This window comes from Falco naumanni, chromosome 7, assembly GCF_017639655.2.
Source record: "Falco naumanni isolate bFalNau1 chromosome 7, bFalNau1.pat, whole genome shotgun sequence".
NCBI classification, from domain to species: Eukaryota; Metazoa; Chordata; class Aves; order Falconiformes; family Falconidae; genus Falco; species Falco naumanni.
In genome coordinates this window covers 14,003,780-14,019,832 of record NC_054060.1, presented here as the reverse complement: position 1 = coordinate 14,019,832, position 16,053 = coordinate 14,003,780, and the positions used below count along the sequence as shown (strand labels likewise).

General features: G+C 44.3%; 1 protein-coding gene across 1 annotated transcript in view; it reads right to left on the bottom strand.

Moving 5' to 3' along the window:
• HDGFL3 (HDGF like 3) overlaps positions 1-16,053 on the bottom strand; it is a 38,133-nt gene that overhangs the window by 6,611 nt on the left and 15,469 nt on the right. Inside the window, exons 2-5 of the mRNA XM_040599647.1 lie at positions 8,579-8,655; positions 5,139-5,277; positions 3,653-3,811; positions 2,224-2,370 (exon numbers count right to left, since the gene is read on the bottom strand). Coding sequence (XP_040455581.1) covers positions 2,224-2,370; positions 3,653-3,811; positions 5,139-5,277; positions 8,579-8,655 — 522 coding nt within the window. The remainder of the gene's footprint in view (positions 1-2,223; positions 2,371-3,652; positions 3,812-5,138; positions 5,278-8,578; positions 8,656-16,053) is intronic.

The following is a 16,053-nucleotide window of genomic DNA, read 5'->3' as shown; positions in this document are numbered from 1 at the left end:
TGGAGGAGCTCGCTGCCCCCCATCAGACTCCCGGTCTGGATGCCCGGCAGAGCGTGGCCCAGTACCCCAGCGGGTCAGTCCAGGCACACTGTGTAACCGGTGTGCAACCGGCTGTGTAACTCCAACTGGGAAAAAAATTCCCATCACTCTTTCCCCGAGTGCCTTGTGTCTGACAAGGGATGGTACCTTCTAAAATGACACCTAGTCTGGCTCCGAGGACATGCGGTGTCCCCTCCTGGTCCTAGGAGAGAATTGCACCATCGACAACAGCCCAAAGGAAACGGGGAAGAGGGTTTACATGTGAAACGCTGATTCTGCAGCACAAATCCAGATGAAATCTCTGGATCAGGATGTGAATTTCTCCAAACTTATCAGTGCTTTTATCTCAAAGTGCTCTGAAAACCATCTGTCCATCTCTCCTTGGTACATGCTACTAAAACTCCGCCTTTCCCATAATGCTTCCAAGACCTAGTCTAGTTAAACAGCGGTCAAGCCCCAGTGCTGGGGTTGCAGAGGTCGAAGCAGAGCCAGCTCCTCACATGGGTATGGCAGTGGTGACTGTATTTCTGTGGAGCTGGTGCTGGCAGGAAGGACAAACTGTTGAGATTTCAGCACAAAAGCTAAAATACCCACAATCCTGAGAACACTGAAGAGGACCATGATGTTGGAGCATGCTGGACTCTACCCCCAGAAGGAAGAGCTGTATGAGTGTCACCAGCCAGCCAGCCAACATCCTATGGGACTTTTTAGCCACTTAGTCTGCGACTGACCTAACTCAGAAAGAATTTGGTCCTTACACGGAGGACGTGCCTGAAGTTCATGGGCATATCCCTTGCCACTGCTACAAACGTGGGAAACAAAGCAGGCCCCCTGAACTTCTTGCCACCTCAGATGGACCTTATGGCCAGTCTTCTCACTCAGACACCTCTTTGAAGACATGAAAGCGTCACAGGGTTAACTAGCCAGAACATGGGCAACACGTGCGCTACACACACCACACTTATCAGCCCCAGACCCTCTGAGTCTGTGGGTGAGGTGCTGGGAAGGCACCCCCGGGCATACCGACTCCCTGTGTCAGTCTCTGGCTCAAGGCAGCGGCTTGTTCAGAGTGAACGCAGAGGCTCAGGGCACATTCCTGACCCCATGAGCCACATATCAAAGTCTTTATAAGGTGAAGAGCCATGAAACACATAAACTGTGCGGCAGAGAGACAAGGGGAGAGGAAGCTCTGGGAGAAGTCTTGAAGCAGAAGCCGACAGCAGCTCCCCAGAGGTTGTGCTTTGTGAGAAGGGGTTGAGGCTGAGCACGCAGCTGGGTGCTGAGGCACCTCGGCAGTGTCAGATGAGAGCCTGTGCTGGCTGGCTTCCTGTCACACCTGGGGATTCGTGTCACTCAGCAGCTCCTGTGACAGCCCAGCCCAGCTGCTGGCCATGTGGCAGAGCCTTGGCACAGAACCTGCACGAGAACTGGTTCTGAGCCGGAGCTGTAAGTGCTGGAGCAGGGAGGCCAGTGCTGCTCGAAAGGCTCAGAAATAGAAGTGGTTGTTAAAGGTGGCTGACGATTAACCAGTCTCTGTGCTAATTCCCCTGCTCAGCAGCCTTCCTTTCTGTCGTTGTGGTCACAACAAAATAATATTGATATGAACACACAACTGACACAAACATACAAGGAGACTGTATGAAGCTGCTCTGGAGCAGACAAGTACTTTCCCTCCTTGGAAGGTCATATCCCAAGGCAGGATCTGCCCTGAAACCCACAGTGTGCCGAGTCTGTAATGTGCACATGAACCCTCATGAACTCCAAAGAAGTCAGTGGGACTGCACAAATTTTAAACAAGTGTGAAAGGATAAGCAGGTTCCCACTGTTTAGTAAGCCAAAATGCATTATGCAAACAGTCTGATTCTGCTCTCGCATCAATTTTGCATCATTCCAGCTCATGGTTTTCAGTAGTTCCTCTCAGCTGACATCCATGCAAGTGCTGGAACGAAAATAATGCTTATAGCATCTTTTCTCATTCAGTCATTTCTCTAGAGCAAAACTGATACCAGTGCAGGGACCGGTCTCATGTTTCTGTTCTAGACACATTCTGAGCACTGAAACGCAATGTAAAAAGATCGCGTGGGGTATGCACAGGTCACTGCAACGCAACGCCTTTCACCCATAGCTCCAAAGCCCCCCGGTAGCAAACAGCGTGGGAAGTGAATGGTATTAACAGAAGATTACCCCTTCACTGGTTTTCTGCAAATCTGAAGAAGTGTTTCTTGTGTCATTGCCTGCGTCCCCAGCATCAGAGCTGCTCTTATTTTCTTCCTCTTTGCAGTCCTTATCATCTTCATCTCCAGGAGATTTCCGTGACTGCTTGGAGGATTTCTAAAATGAACAACAACAAAGTGAAAAAGTAAAAACTGAGCTTCAGTCACAGAAAGGCGCTTTTGAAACATATGTGGAATGCTGTCTGATCATGCAGTTCCCTGTCCAAGGTGAATACTGGGGAGGATGTGTGGGGCGAGAAGCATTTTTCAGGTGAAGCAGTTGGAGTTACTGCCATCAGTGAAGCAAAAGGCGAAATTGGGTGTTTGACACAGGTTGGCAGCACAACTGACTGTAAGACAGACACAGTAACAGGAGATGGGTATTAGTGTTGGGTCACCTGTAGGTTTTGTTAGTTAATGAAACAGATGGTGCCAGCTTGACAAAAGTTTTGATTAAACACAGAGATGTAAAATGAGAATAACATTAGCAGAGCTGCTTTCCATACTTTTTTTAGTGCTGTCAGCTTTAATATATTAACATTAAAGCCATGTGGAACCAATATATCTTTTCTGCTCCCTTTATGTTATGCAATTCTACAGTACAAAAGGATAAATTGTGGCATTAAGCCACCATTTTCCTAATCCTCTGTTTGCCCAGAGTCTTCTGGAAAGAAGATGGTAGACCAGACCTGAATTTGTAATGAAAAACACATAAAGGGGGTGAAATTACTTAGTACGTTTTGTTCAGTTGATGAACCATAGAAATCCCTGCTCTCCCCCAAATTGTACCTGGATCAGATTGTTTGCTTGCTTCTTCTCATTTAATTTAGTTTTCACTTACAGAGAAGAGTAACACGAATGTGAGTGCACATGACTCTGCCACGCTTCCCACAATTTTTTAAGCCAAGTACAGAACCTGGAGGCACACACAGAACTGGAGGAAGTGACTATAACGCTGCTCCCTTTCACCCGGGTGAGAAGTACAGCTGAACCCAAAGTCACTACGCAGGTGATTACATTCAACAGCCATTACCAGGCAGTCTGAGACACAGTACTCCTAAGGAGGCACGCTCCTAAGGCTTTTTTTTTTGTTCTTCATGGAGAATCTAAGATGACCAAACCTATCAATCCATCTTTGCATGGATTTTCCTTCCAGCCCTTCTCAACTCCTTCCCATTCTTTCACCTCCTTCTCAAAGTGTGGGCACCAGAACAGGGCAGAGTATTTCAGCTGCTGTCTCACCAAGGCCGTCCACAAAAGCAAGAGCACTTCCCCTTGCCTGTTTCAACAGCATCGTTATGCTACTGGGTTCAAAACGCTAAAGAAGGAAGAACAGATTGCCAAAAACTGGACACTAATTATAAATGCATATGGGTAACAATGGAAAAACTGAAGACAACCTTTGAAGTGTAGGATTTTTTCCGTTTTGAGCCTGCTTTTTCATTCTTTCTTTTTCCTTTTCCATCCTCTTCTACCCGATCACCTTCCTCCTCACTGCTGGCATCTGCTGTATTTCCTCCTTCTCCTTCAGTTTCTGAGGAGCTCTGTTGCTGAATTGCCTTTAAAATAACAATAACAGTAATAATACATAAACAACAAAAATATCACTAAAACCTAGTACTTATTTTTTGTTCTGTATTGAAGATAGGAATACTGGTAACAAACAGCTTACACTTTAGTCTCTACAGTCAGGAAGAGCTCATGTTATTCTTGCAATTATCAAGAAAAAGGGCTGCAGAGGCAATTTTCTCAGTCACCACTTGAAAACAGTTATCAGACGCAGATTCTGGGATAGCACGTTCTGAACAGTTTACACAGAAACAGAAGATCCGATAACAAAAATGTGTTTGCTGGAGAACTAAGGGCTGCTTAGCGGACAGACCTGGTGTGTTCTACTCTGGGCAATACTGTGGAAAATTCTAGACTTCGGCTGCAATAGGAGAGACCTATTCAGGAGAGAAGATGGCTGTTACACACACACACACACACCCCACCCCTTCACAGGGCAGGAGCTCCTTGTTAGGAAAAAAGCAAACGCTGACCAGAAGGCTGAGAGCTCTTTGACAGTCCATCTCCCACAGACTATTCACTAGATTTTTTTAAATCCCCAAGTGCATGCAAAACATCTGTAGGGCTGAAAATATGAAACAGGAACCGAGAGGGGCAGCAGCTTGTCTGCAGGTGGTCCGCATCGCTGGTTTGTAAGGTTTTGTGCTAATAATGTAATAGGTGTTTGCCTTCTTTTGGAGGTGATTTCTACCTTCAAAGGACCACATTTTTTTAACGAGAAAAGTTCTTTGGCTTTATACAGCCCACCAACTACTCCTCTCCCCCTCCAGCTTCCCTGACTTTTTGCTCCGGACATCCAACAGGGAGAGCTGTTGTACAGCAGCTACTATCTCGTAACGGCAGTGTAAACCTCCACCTTCTCACCCCTCACAACTTTGGCAGCGGTGTCCTACGTGTTGTACATTACCAATGTAAAAATCAAAAGTGCAGTGACCTTAAGGTCTGTGTAAAATACACTGAACCGGACATAAAAATAAACAACGGAAAGAAGAAGTCAGAAATTATTCATGTTTATACTGGAGTAAATAAAACCTTCCATTTTTAATTCAACTAAATCTGCTGCAGGTTTTGCATTTCTGCAACCACCCCAGAATATCGCAGAAAGCTAAGGGCTCTTGCAGTATGATTAAAGTTCAATTTGTCACAGACTGCAAGACCACAGTTGTCTTTACATTACACAGTTACAAGAGCTGTGAAACTTTATAGCTCCACCAAACCCAGGACCTTCCACACCACTCAACAATTTTTACATTGACAAGAAGTCTTCAAAGAGGAAAGCAAGAAAGGTAAGGAGGAATAGAAGTGAAAGTAATTTACCTGATATCCAGTAAACTTTACTCCAGGGTTGTTTTCTATTTCCCACAGGCCTTCATTAAATCCTTTTCGCTTGTTCGACTTCCCAAACTTATCTTTATATTCTTTATATGGGAAAAGGTCTTTGGGCCCCAGGAATGCACTGCATTTTAACAAAGGTGACATTCAAAAAAGGACTTAAATTCCTCCTCTTCAAAAAAACCCCAAACATTAACAGTGCAAATGTCTTCCCTATTCTTCTGCTCATTCCATCATTTCTTTCTCAGTTTTGTTTGCTTGTTTATTTATTTATTTAACACCGAGTTACTGCTGTGACTCTGATTTAATGGCATTGGCTCACCATCCTTATGTCTGAAGTTGCAAAATCATGCTGGGTCTCTCTAGAAACAACTAAAACAAGTCTCATTTGTTATATTAACTACTGCTGGGAACTGGCACTTGAACAGTTTATGAAAGGGATTATATGACGTAATTGCCTGCGATAGCAAGGGACCAAACTTCCAATCCTGTGTGTTACAAATCCAGAAAGGCCTAAAAATACCATACAGAAAGTTAAAGCATTTAAGGAGTGCCTAGAACCCACAAGCCAGAACTTACCCCTCGTACCACGGGACAGAAAAAGCAGTGGCATTTACCAGTATCTATACTGCTGGTATGCCTGGGACCTTCTTTCTTGGAATAAGACCCTCACATGCTAGATTTTGTGCAAACACAATAAAAATGCTCTTTCCCCAAAATCTTATAATTTCATATAAGACAAGAAACAATGGGTGAATATAGGCAGATGAGTCATACAAGGAAACAATGAGACACATGGTGCTTGTGGCCAAATTGTGTTTTAGACAGCACAGCAAAGGAGGGATTTTGTGCCTGCTGCTGCTGCATAAGTCAGCTATGCACTGGGCCAACTAATTTCAGGCACAGACACCACAAGGCAGAAAAAATAATTACAAAAAAAAGAAGAGTGGTGATTTATCCTGCTTTTTCTACATACCCTTTTTTTTTTTTTTTACTTTCAATAAAACTCTGACTTCTTATATAAAACTGAAGAAAGCATCAGTTCCTTTTCATTGGGTATCTATATCCAGTGTGTTTACTTTGCTCTGTATCACAGTACTGGGATGGCTAATGGTAAGTTAAATTAAAAACAGTGAAGGCAAAAACCCCCTTTCATTCCCACGTGGAAGATTCTATGTCACCAACAACTGGAGCTGAGCAAGTCGCAGTGTCCTTCACTATAATCACTGTCCTACTTTCCTGATGATCTTTGCAATTAACGTTAACTCTATGGTATCCATTACCATGGGATCATGGAGTTCCACCATTTACAACACATTTATACTTGCAACATCACCATGAGGTTGGGAAGTTGCCCCTTTTTTGCAGATGGGCTTCTGAGGCACAGAGATCTGCCCAAGGTCAAACTCAAACTGATAAAAGAGCACAGAGGAAAACCCAGTTCTCTCCAGTCTCAGTCCTATACCTTAATCACAGGGTCATAATTCTTCCTTGCTGTAAACATTACTTCAGATTAATGCCCAATTTGTGCCCTGATTCTTCCCAGCACTTACAAATGTGCAAAATTTCATTCACTTAAGTGATCCCACTGGCCAAGAAGTTTGCCAGGGTGGCTAAAGGCAGCAGCAAATGCCAAGTCTCTGGGGAAGGAACTTCCTCTGAACTACGCAGGAGACAGAACGGTATCCACACGCAGTCGTCTCATTGAGAAGTATCTCAATTATATAATTACAAAGCCAAGAATGCATTTCTACCTGAAAGCCAAACAGCTATTTCCAAACTAACAAATGTCTTGTTAATATTAAAGGCTACAATAGAGCAAGGGATCTGAATAAATTGTTTTATGAATGCTTTTGCTAATACTAGATGTCTCCTTGTTGCCAAAAATACATACAAACAGTTCTAACTCAAATAACAAAGGAAAACTGAATTAAACTTACCATGGGCTACCTTAATTTTCCACAACAGTAATGTATGGAAATGTTTCTACAGCCTTTTATGTACAGTCAACACTGAAAAATGGTGTACATCCTTGTTTGAAATACATCTGTTGCCACCGGGAGAGTATAACAGTTTCCACTGCTCTGCTATCAAACTAAGGAGCTGCAATCTACAGTTCATTTTTAGCAGGTATGCTTTTTAAATTATTAAGGTAGTAACTACAAACGTTCTTCCTGTTTCAGGTGCTACAGTCAGATTGTGGGCTGACAAAACCCAAACCAAAAGAGGTTAGCAGTGTGGGATTCATTCAATTCAGAATAAAAGTGGTCAGAGTTTTTTTTCTCAAAATGTTTCTCGAGAAAAATGTTTCCATTAAAAAAAAATAATTATATTTTGTGCTCTGATTTTAAAGCATCGTAAGTTTACTTGAACTTTATTCTTTTTAGATTAATTTGTGACAGTAATAGTAGATCACAATATATCAAAGTATCAGGTTGTTTCACTACAGCAATAGGAAGAAATATTTTAACTAAAGAGGCTGCTTTGATCTTTATTAAGCACAAACTGCCTTTAAAGATTTTTGAAGTAAAATGTGATGTATGAGCTATGGGGTTTATTATGTTCTGGAATAATGTTAAAATTCAAAAACAAACAAGAATTTCTAATACGGCTTCAAACATCTAAAATTAAATTTAAAATGTCATCAGAATTTCATTTTTTTCCTTTTTATATTTCCTAGGAATGCCAGAAAACATGTTCCCCACAAGTGGGGAAGGAAAAGTTTTAAAATGTAAACATTTAATGCAAAATAGAACCTGTGATTTATTTTTTTGAACTACCTCAGACATAGTTTAAAATAGAGACATGTACATTATAATTTTGAAGCTCTGTACTTTGTAGCAATTACTATAAGACCTAACTTACTCTTTCTGTTCTGATTCCTTTCTTTCCCTATAAGCTCTGCCAACTCTGTTCTATTACTTCCGAGAAGTCCATCCTACAGTGCCCCCAGCACAGATCTCACAGGAACGCACGTTATTTTAAAGCTGTGTGAGGACTGTGTGAGACTCCGGGCTCTGCTTCCTTTAATTTTACAAACTACCAAGTGATTTCTCACACAGGACGGGAACCCAAATGTGTCTGAATACAGCAGCTTGATCTCTGCTACCATGTACATCCAAGTAACAAATTTTTGCCCATGCATCTGACGTCAGATGACTCTTTAATAAGTACGTGCCAACACTTTTCTTTACGGGAAACACAGGCACTACTTGTTATTTATGCTTAGCCCGTAACACACCATCCAGGCAGCAGTGTTCCCATCTACTTTCACGTGCTGGTACAAATGAGTTGGGCTCATAGGACCTATCTCTAGGCTCCCAATGGCTTCAGTCAGGATTTGTTCCAATAAAATCAGTGGAGATGAAGTTAGCTGCAGTGGAAGAAGATGTTTTCAAAGGAAAAGACCATGTTCATTCACTTACGTTTCATGAGTCCCGAAAAAGAAGATGGGGTATTTATTTGCTGGAGGCTTCACGGCTCCTTCAGGGAGTTCATCAATCTGTGAGACAGAAATGGAAAAAGGATTACTCCCAAATGTGGTGTCCCTCATCCAAGAATCCCCACCAAGCCGTGGGAGCCGTAGCGCAGGTATCCCGCAGCCCTGGGAGGTTCCCACGGTGTGCTGGCACGGGGAAGGGGTGACAGCTGCCGATCTGTCAGGCAGGCAGGTCACACGCCGTCAGCGCATGACAGAAACACTGCAGGGACACGACAGAAGAGCAGGGAACAGACAAAAAGTTGTCATGATTTCATGGGCATTATAACACACAAAGGCAATAAAATCAAGCCTGCTTAATTTAAGTGTTAACTTCAGATGCCGCCTCATCAAAGGCACCAAAGCCCAGAGGGTAATCCTGTCTGTCTCACACAGCCACCTAAATAACTTCTGCCACAAATGGGGAACAGATGGCACCTCTGCGGCCAGAAAACCAGACAACCTCCATCGGTGCTTCCTGGTGGCGATGGTCGGATGCGGCGTACAATGCGTAACGCACACCAGGGAGGAGGGCCTGGGACTCGCCTTCCTCCAGAGGTTTGGGTCACCACTCCCCTCTGTACTCCATTGCTTCTTTCACATTTTACCCCTGGCCTCATATTTCTCAAGATAGAGCTGCAGAGCTGCTAAGGGAGGGATGGGGAGGGGGCTCTCCTGAGATATAGCTGGGACTGGGATGAAGCCCCCAGGCTAAGCGGTGCCCAGACCCCAGCTCCCAGTGCTGAGAGCGCTGGCGGCGAGGCTGGAGGTCAGGGTCATAACTAAGTCTTGTCTGTATGGAGTTTTTCAGTCCTCTGCAGGAGAAATAGGGTCCAGGTGCCTCCCCACATCAACCAGAACATCAGCACAGCTTTGAATAAGATCTAAGTGCCTGCCTTGACAGAAATGGCACTTCTGAGCATATGTCGGTGTCTAAAATCAAGCGTCCAGAGAACTCTCCAGCTAAGAGGGAGTCTAATGAATGTAAGTATCATCTATAGGGCAACACCAGAGAGCAGGTGAATGGCTTGCTGCCTGGGTCTGAGGGAACTCATCTCAACATAAGCATATTGAATCCTGCCAAATGTCATTGGAACTGAGAGCAAAGTGCTGACATACCAATGCTACACGAAATCTGCTCCTCAGCAGAGCATGGGGATGGAACCTGCATGTTTTCACTCAGGAGGCCAGGCCCACATGTGCTTTCCTTCTCTTTTCCTGCCGAAGGACCCCAAACACTGAATTCTTGTTGATTAATAAACACCAGATTGTTTTCAAAGGATGTTCTCTTTCACTGTAAAGCATCTGCTGGCTATGTAGCTCTCAAAGGAGTACGAGTCTTTGTAAGAATTCAAGTACTTTTGGTCTTTCTGCAAGGACACCCGTTGGGGACAGAGAAACCAGAGCCACATGTGGAGCTGTAATGTCACAGGACTCCTTTCTGCAAAAGAACTGGATGCCTATCTTTTAGGTCTAAGCAGAGCACTCTCTGAAGCTATGCCAAAATCAGGGGATAGAAGAGCACTCCCAAAGCATGCCCTGTCTTTTCTCTGCGGCACAACCCAGGGGTGCGGATGGTGGGGCTCTGGCACACTGGGCCACGTGTCACCTACAACCCAGCACCGTCTGCAGGAGACAATCCGTGATAGTCAGAGGTGTCACACGCCTCGTGGGCACAGCAATTACCCACCTTTTTCTATTCAACAGAGCTAATGAATTGATAAATAAGAGGTGAATCTATTATTTGAATGCACATAGAAGGAAGACAGATGCTGTTGGAAGATGGAAGCACGCATTCCCTTTTAGTTCAGCTATGTTTAAGAAGGAGCTGAAACGACATGACAGGCTGTTTGGTGTTCTCTTCATCATCAGGAATACACAGAGGAAAGACTGCCAAAGATATTTTTTCAGAACCCGTTATTTTCTGACATTAACTATTTGTTCTTAAGTAAGTGCCCATAATGTGGTTACTTTCTCACTAATTCATCATTTAAATACAGGTGTTAGACTATAACAGTGATAAAAAGACTGCAGGGGAATAACTCATAACTCACTTCACAAACTGATAGCAAGTCAGGGAGATAGCGTGTCCCACTCTGCAACACATTTCATGCTTCCTTAAAGATGGAAGTATCTACGCATCAGACCAAAAAAGTGCTGCGCTGGCAGTTTGCCAAGTATGGGGTACCTCAACTGTGGATGCCATAGCCATCTTCCTCTTTATCATGACAAGGAAGATGTCCAGAGAGATACCAGACCCCAGAAAAATGTGGGCCTCTGTGCCTGAGACAAACAATGTCTGCTGGGACGTGAGTGTGAACCTCATCTGGCCACTTGAAAGGCGGCACCAGCTCTGGGCTGCATTACAGAGCACTGCAGTCCAGTTACTGCCTCAGCCCTTTAAGAATTTCTCATGAAATAGAGCAAACAGCTGTAAACAATCAGTAAAGTGAAGGAATGAAGACATGCTTAGCAGGGAATGCTGATCAGAAGGGAACGAGGACCTTACATCAACAATGTGCTATGCTCCAATGCAGCGAGGATCTTCTAAGCAACATCCCAAGTGGAGTTAAGCCTCATGTCACATTCCCAGCACTTCATACTGTTAGCTAAGGAGCAGCACCAAACTGACAAAGGACAGCACACACATCTGTCACGCAGCTCACCTGCTCCCCATTTCGTGGCATATTTCTTTATCCATCTGAGTATCCCCTCTGACTGTGTATCATCACAGGAAACCATAAAAAAGCTTTTCATAGCTTTTGAAAGCTGGCATACACATACAAACACACGCAATATAAATCTGCACTAAACAGCTCAAGGATAGACGGTTAATGCTCCCACTCTACCATTTCACTGTGCAGCTGAGCTCAAGATTTCTCCTGCCTTCACCGATTTTGCTGTGAGCTCCCCAGCTCTCAGGCTTATGTCACCAGTACTGTAATGAGGCTGAATATGAAGTGACAGTGCTATCTTATGGCCGTTTAACTCCGCAGCAAAAACTCCACAGAATTTAGTGAAGGACGAGACCCTCTCTGCCAGTAAGGAATATCTCTTCCCTTTTTACCTGTTTCATGCGAATCCCTGCATTACAGACCATAAGAGGAGAGCTTTGCACAGTCCAGCCATTCCCAGCAAAAGCACCGTAGCCCTTTATGCATGCTGAGCCCCCAAGTGCTTATTTAGCTGCAGAACAACCCCAGCACTCCTTGATGATTGCCGCTGTTCTGTAGCAACAGAAAGCAAGCGGTACGAGCAACCATACTGCAGCCCCCTGCTGCTGCACTCAGTCGCAATTTTTTCCCATCCTACAAGATGTTTTGGTTAAATATGCCAAGATTTGGATCTGATATTTTTCGCCATATCAGCAAGCTCAAAGACAGAGAGGGAGGGAGGGAGGGAAGGAGGGAGGGAGGGAGAGAAAGAGCAAGCGCGTGAGCACACGAGTGAGAAAAGCATCACTGCTTCGAACCAGGAACAAAAGAGGCAAGTGCACCCATACTAGGGCACAGTGTTGTAGTCACAGAAACCTCACTAATGACTAAAGCATCTATCAGGGAGCCAGACTGCGATTGCATTTTGCTTCTGGAAGGAAACAAACAGATTCTGAAGTACCCGTTATAACCTGCAATCAAACAGGAGATCTATCCTCGCCCCAACCAGAGCACACAGTGGGCTGGAGCTTGCTGCCACAGAAATCACTGAGAGCTGTGCATGGCGCGCGAATCTGATACGTGCATCAGCAACATCATGGGCAGCCGCTTCAATTATGGCTAAAATTAAAGCAGGTGGTGTCAAATTTCAAGTTTTATCCCCCTTGCTCCCGTTGCTGTCATCTGCTTAATGAATAACAATTGCTTTCTCTTTGCACAACCTCAGCAGCGCTGCGCTGCCCAGCATTTGCTTGCCAACCAAGCAGCACAGCTTTAAAGATGTAACTGTGCTTTTTCCCCCACCCCTCCGGTAAACAAATGCCAGGCTTCTAGGGTCAGGAACACTGAAAAAAAAATTTCAGCCTGGCCCTCTCAAACCAGAGCAGGGCTTTATCAAATGGTGTTGCTAGGGGCTACCAATGTGCAAGCAAGAAATCTGTCTCCTTGCGTTGTAGTTTATAGGCTAGGATGTATATGCAGCCTGAGTATTTTGCTCTCAGTGGTGCTGAGCGATTGGTGACTTCCCAGGTAGTCTGGTTCTCACAGGCTGGGTTTAGCAGTACTGGTGCTGCACCGCTTCCTTCCCAGTTGCCGGGAGGTCAGGGACCCTGGGGAGGGGGGCGCTGGCTGGGGTCGCACTGGAGCTGCAGAGCCGGAGCCCTGCAAGGAGCACAGCGGTGGCTCTCAGAAGCACAAATCATCCCCGTGCCTGCCTGTGGGATAAGGTGGCATATTCCAGACAGGCAGAGGAGCTCCCTGGGAGGGCTGGTGCAGAACCAGAGGAAGCTGCACCCCTCCTGGGTGTTCTGCTCCAGAGAGCTCCACGTTCCCTGCAAAATGGGAAACCGGCTCGGAGACACTGGGAAAACGGCAAGCTTTGTCTCTTTGCTTGTCTACGCAGAGCAGCTTTCTGTGGAGGTTTATGTTACTGCAGCAGTCAAGAAAGGGGCAGTCCTGCTCATCAAGGCGGAAGGGCAGCCCAGATGTGTCTCCTTCCACTTGGAGGAACAGCAGGTGTCACCTCGTATGGCTATCACAAAATCTCCCTGCTGTGGCTAAGCTGCTGCTCAGAAGCAGGAATTTCAGGCTGTCCGGGTGGCTTTCAGCCCAGATCCTGTTCCGTTATATTCCAGCGGAATTTGACACTGCGAAAAAACAGGTACTCTGCAAAAATACCTATCGGGTCCACATTTACAGACAAGAAAGCTTTCCTTCAGCATGTGGAGATGCTTATGCAGGCCTTGAAACCACAAGAACATGTCCTTTTATTTTGCAAAAAGAGGGCATTAAAACTGCAGAGCAGTAAATCACTGGTTGTTTTGACACACTGTAAATGCCTTTGATTGGCAAAAGCACACAGAAGCATTGCAGAGATCAGTATCTCCCACTGAAATCCCCGGAGTCACTGCACAGCAGTCGAGCAAAGGCCTGTAGTATTTTTGCTGGAAAGTGGTTCAAGTTGCTTATTATTGCCCAACACAGGCAAACAGCTTGATCTTTTGCAGTTAGCTTATTAGCAAAACTCTAGATGGATAAAAGCAATACTCTTCAAAATCCATTATTAAAATAGGGTATTTTGCTTTTCTACAACATTTTTATTCAGATGGATTTAATATGCTTTTTCATAGCTAATGCTACCGGGAGTCAGCAGTATGGCAGTATCTTTTCTAAACCATTATTTAAAATACTGTTCTGTAAAATGTAAAATATTAATTCTTTTCTTCCCCCAGAGGTTCCTAAAATGTAGAGGGGAAATAAAAAAAAAAAAAAAAAGAAAAAAAAAATAACCAACCTCCCTCAAGCTAAAAACTATGACTCAAATTCTGTAGTCCTTAAATTGAACAGCAATCCAAGTAAAGCTGATCGGAGACTGCAGAATTTTTCTCTCATTTATCAGGACTATATGATATTTGAAGCACAGCTCAACTCCTTCCCCGATGTTCATCACACACTAGAACTCCTAGTGTGGAATGCTGGCATATGCACTTTTTCACCCATTAGAAAAGATAACCTTGTGAAGGGTGAGACTAGAAGCAGAATCCAACTTAATAAGGTGGAACTGCACAGCTACAAAAGTAAAAATTAAAAGTCTCTGGGCATAGAAGAGTGCCACCAGCAAAAACAAAAAGCAAAACAAGATTAAAAACAGCAGAGCATACTTTTGAGCACTGCTGAAAATGGCTGAAGGGTATCCTGCAGACAGCCAGAAATGACAATATAAAGACATCAATCCTCCTTTTTTTCTGTGCATGCTCAGGACCTCAACGAGATAGAAGACAATGAAGGGTTAGTTGGGAGTCCAAACAATGCTGGCAGGCAGTGTCTCACTAGGAAAGATCAGCAGTCTTGCAGCTGAATTCAGCCCCTTTACATCCCTAATTAGCAGCATATTTTTAAGACAAAGTTGAAATATACTTTCTGCAGAGCTGCTTTAATCTTCAAGATGGAAATGGGGCCAAAGCTTAGTTCTGCATGACTGGTATCTATATGCATGACTTTGGAGATAACAGATCTATTCATGTGATTCCTCTGTGAGCTTTCACGGCTGGTGGGCAGAAGACTGTCACAGGAGGAGACTCTGGGGCTACAAAGACTGGTCCTATCTCCTGTATTGGCTGCTAGCCTCTGGGATGACCTTGGCCACACCACTGCACCGCCTTCAGTCTCACTGTACTGGTACAAATGGGGTACTGATCCCCATAAAGCACTCGAGGTCCACTGCTTAAAACAGTAGCTAGGTGCAACTAGTAGCAAGTACTTCCAGCTCTGTCAGAGAAGGATTCCAGGTTACCAAACTGTAATCCTCCCAGTGAGCACACCCCAAAGTTAGACTGCTGCAAAAATGCTCCATCTTTTCCAAGTGAAGTGCTTCCCTGCCACTGTGAGCGAAGCAATGGTGCTACCACTGGGATTTCCCCCCCCTCCAGTCTGTCTCTAAGGAAAGGAAAGGATGTGCTCACAGTATTTTCAGTCTGACTTTTACCTGCAATAACTCAGGGACATGTCAGACAATTTTACCAAACCAGGCAGAAGGAGAAAGGCCAAAGAGGTACTAGTTTCTCCATGTTTTGTGAGAAATAGGCTGTCCATCAGAAGATGGACAGATAAGTAGTCCATGTGCTAAGAGACAGCTTGCAATGCAGGCTTAACCAAAACATCAGGCAACAGGGAATCCACATAAAAACAAGCCAGAGAAAAATAAGCTTAAGTTTCATGGCTCACAAAATTACTTTTTATTTGTGGGTGGATGGTGAGAGGTTGTTCATTTCCAACAGAGATTGCCAGCTTTGAGGCATTTTGTGTTTATTTTTCTTCCCTTTAAGCATAGTTCTTTGTCTGAATTATTCCTCAGATATCAAAATACTGTTTGCAATGTCCATCCACCTGAGCAAACCATTCTGAGCCCGCTAACACCAACTGAAAACAGTTTCTGATGACAAATCTGGTTATCTTACTTTATCATCTTACTACAAATATTTTTGTCTTGAAATACAAAAGTGTGCAAGAAGTGCACATACAAAAATGTGTTTGGAAGACATGCAGCAAATAAACACTAATTAACCAATCAAGACATCAACAAAAGAGAAATTTTGGGGACTACACACTCACAAACACTATTTCTCTCCTGCCACTGTCTTCTCATAAGCCAAAGGGACATGAAAAGTCATATCTTCTCCCCAAAAGCCTCAAAGCAGGCTCAGATAAACCCTGCCACCTTCCATATCGCATCTGCTAGAAAGAATGGATGAATGGAGTAACAACTCTATTA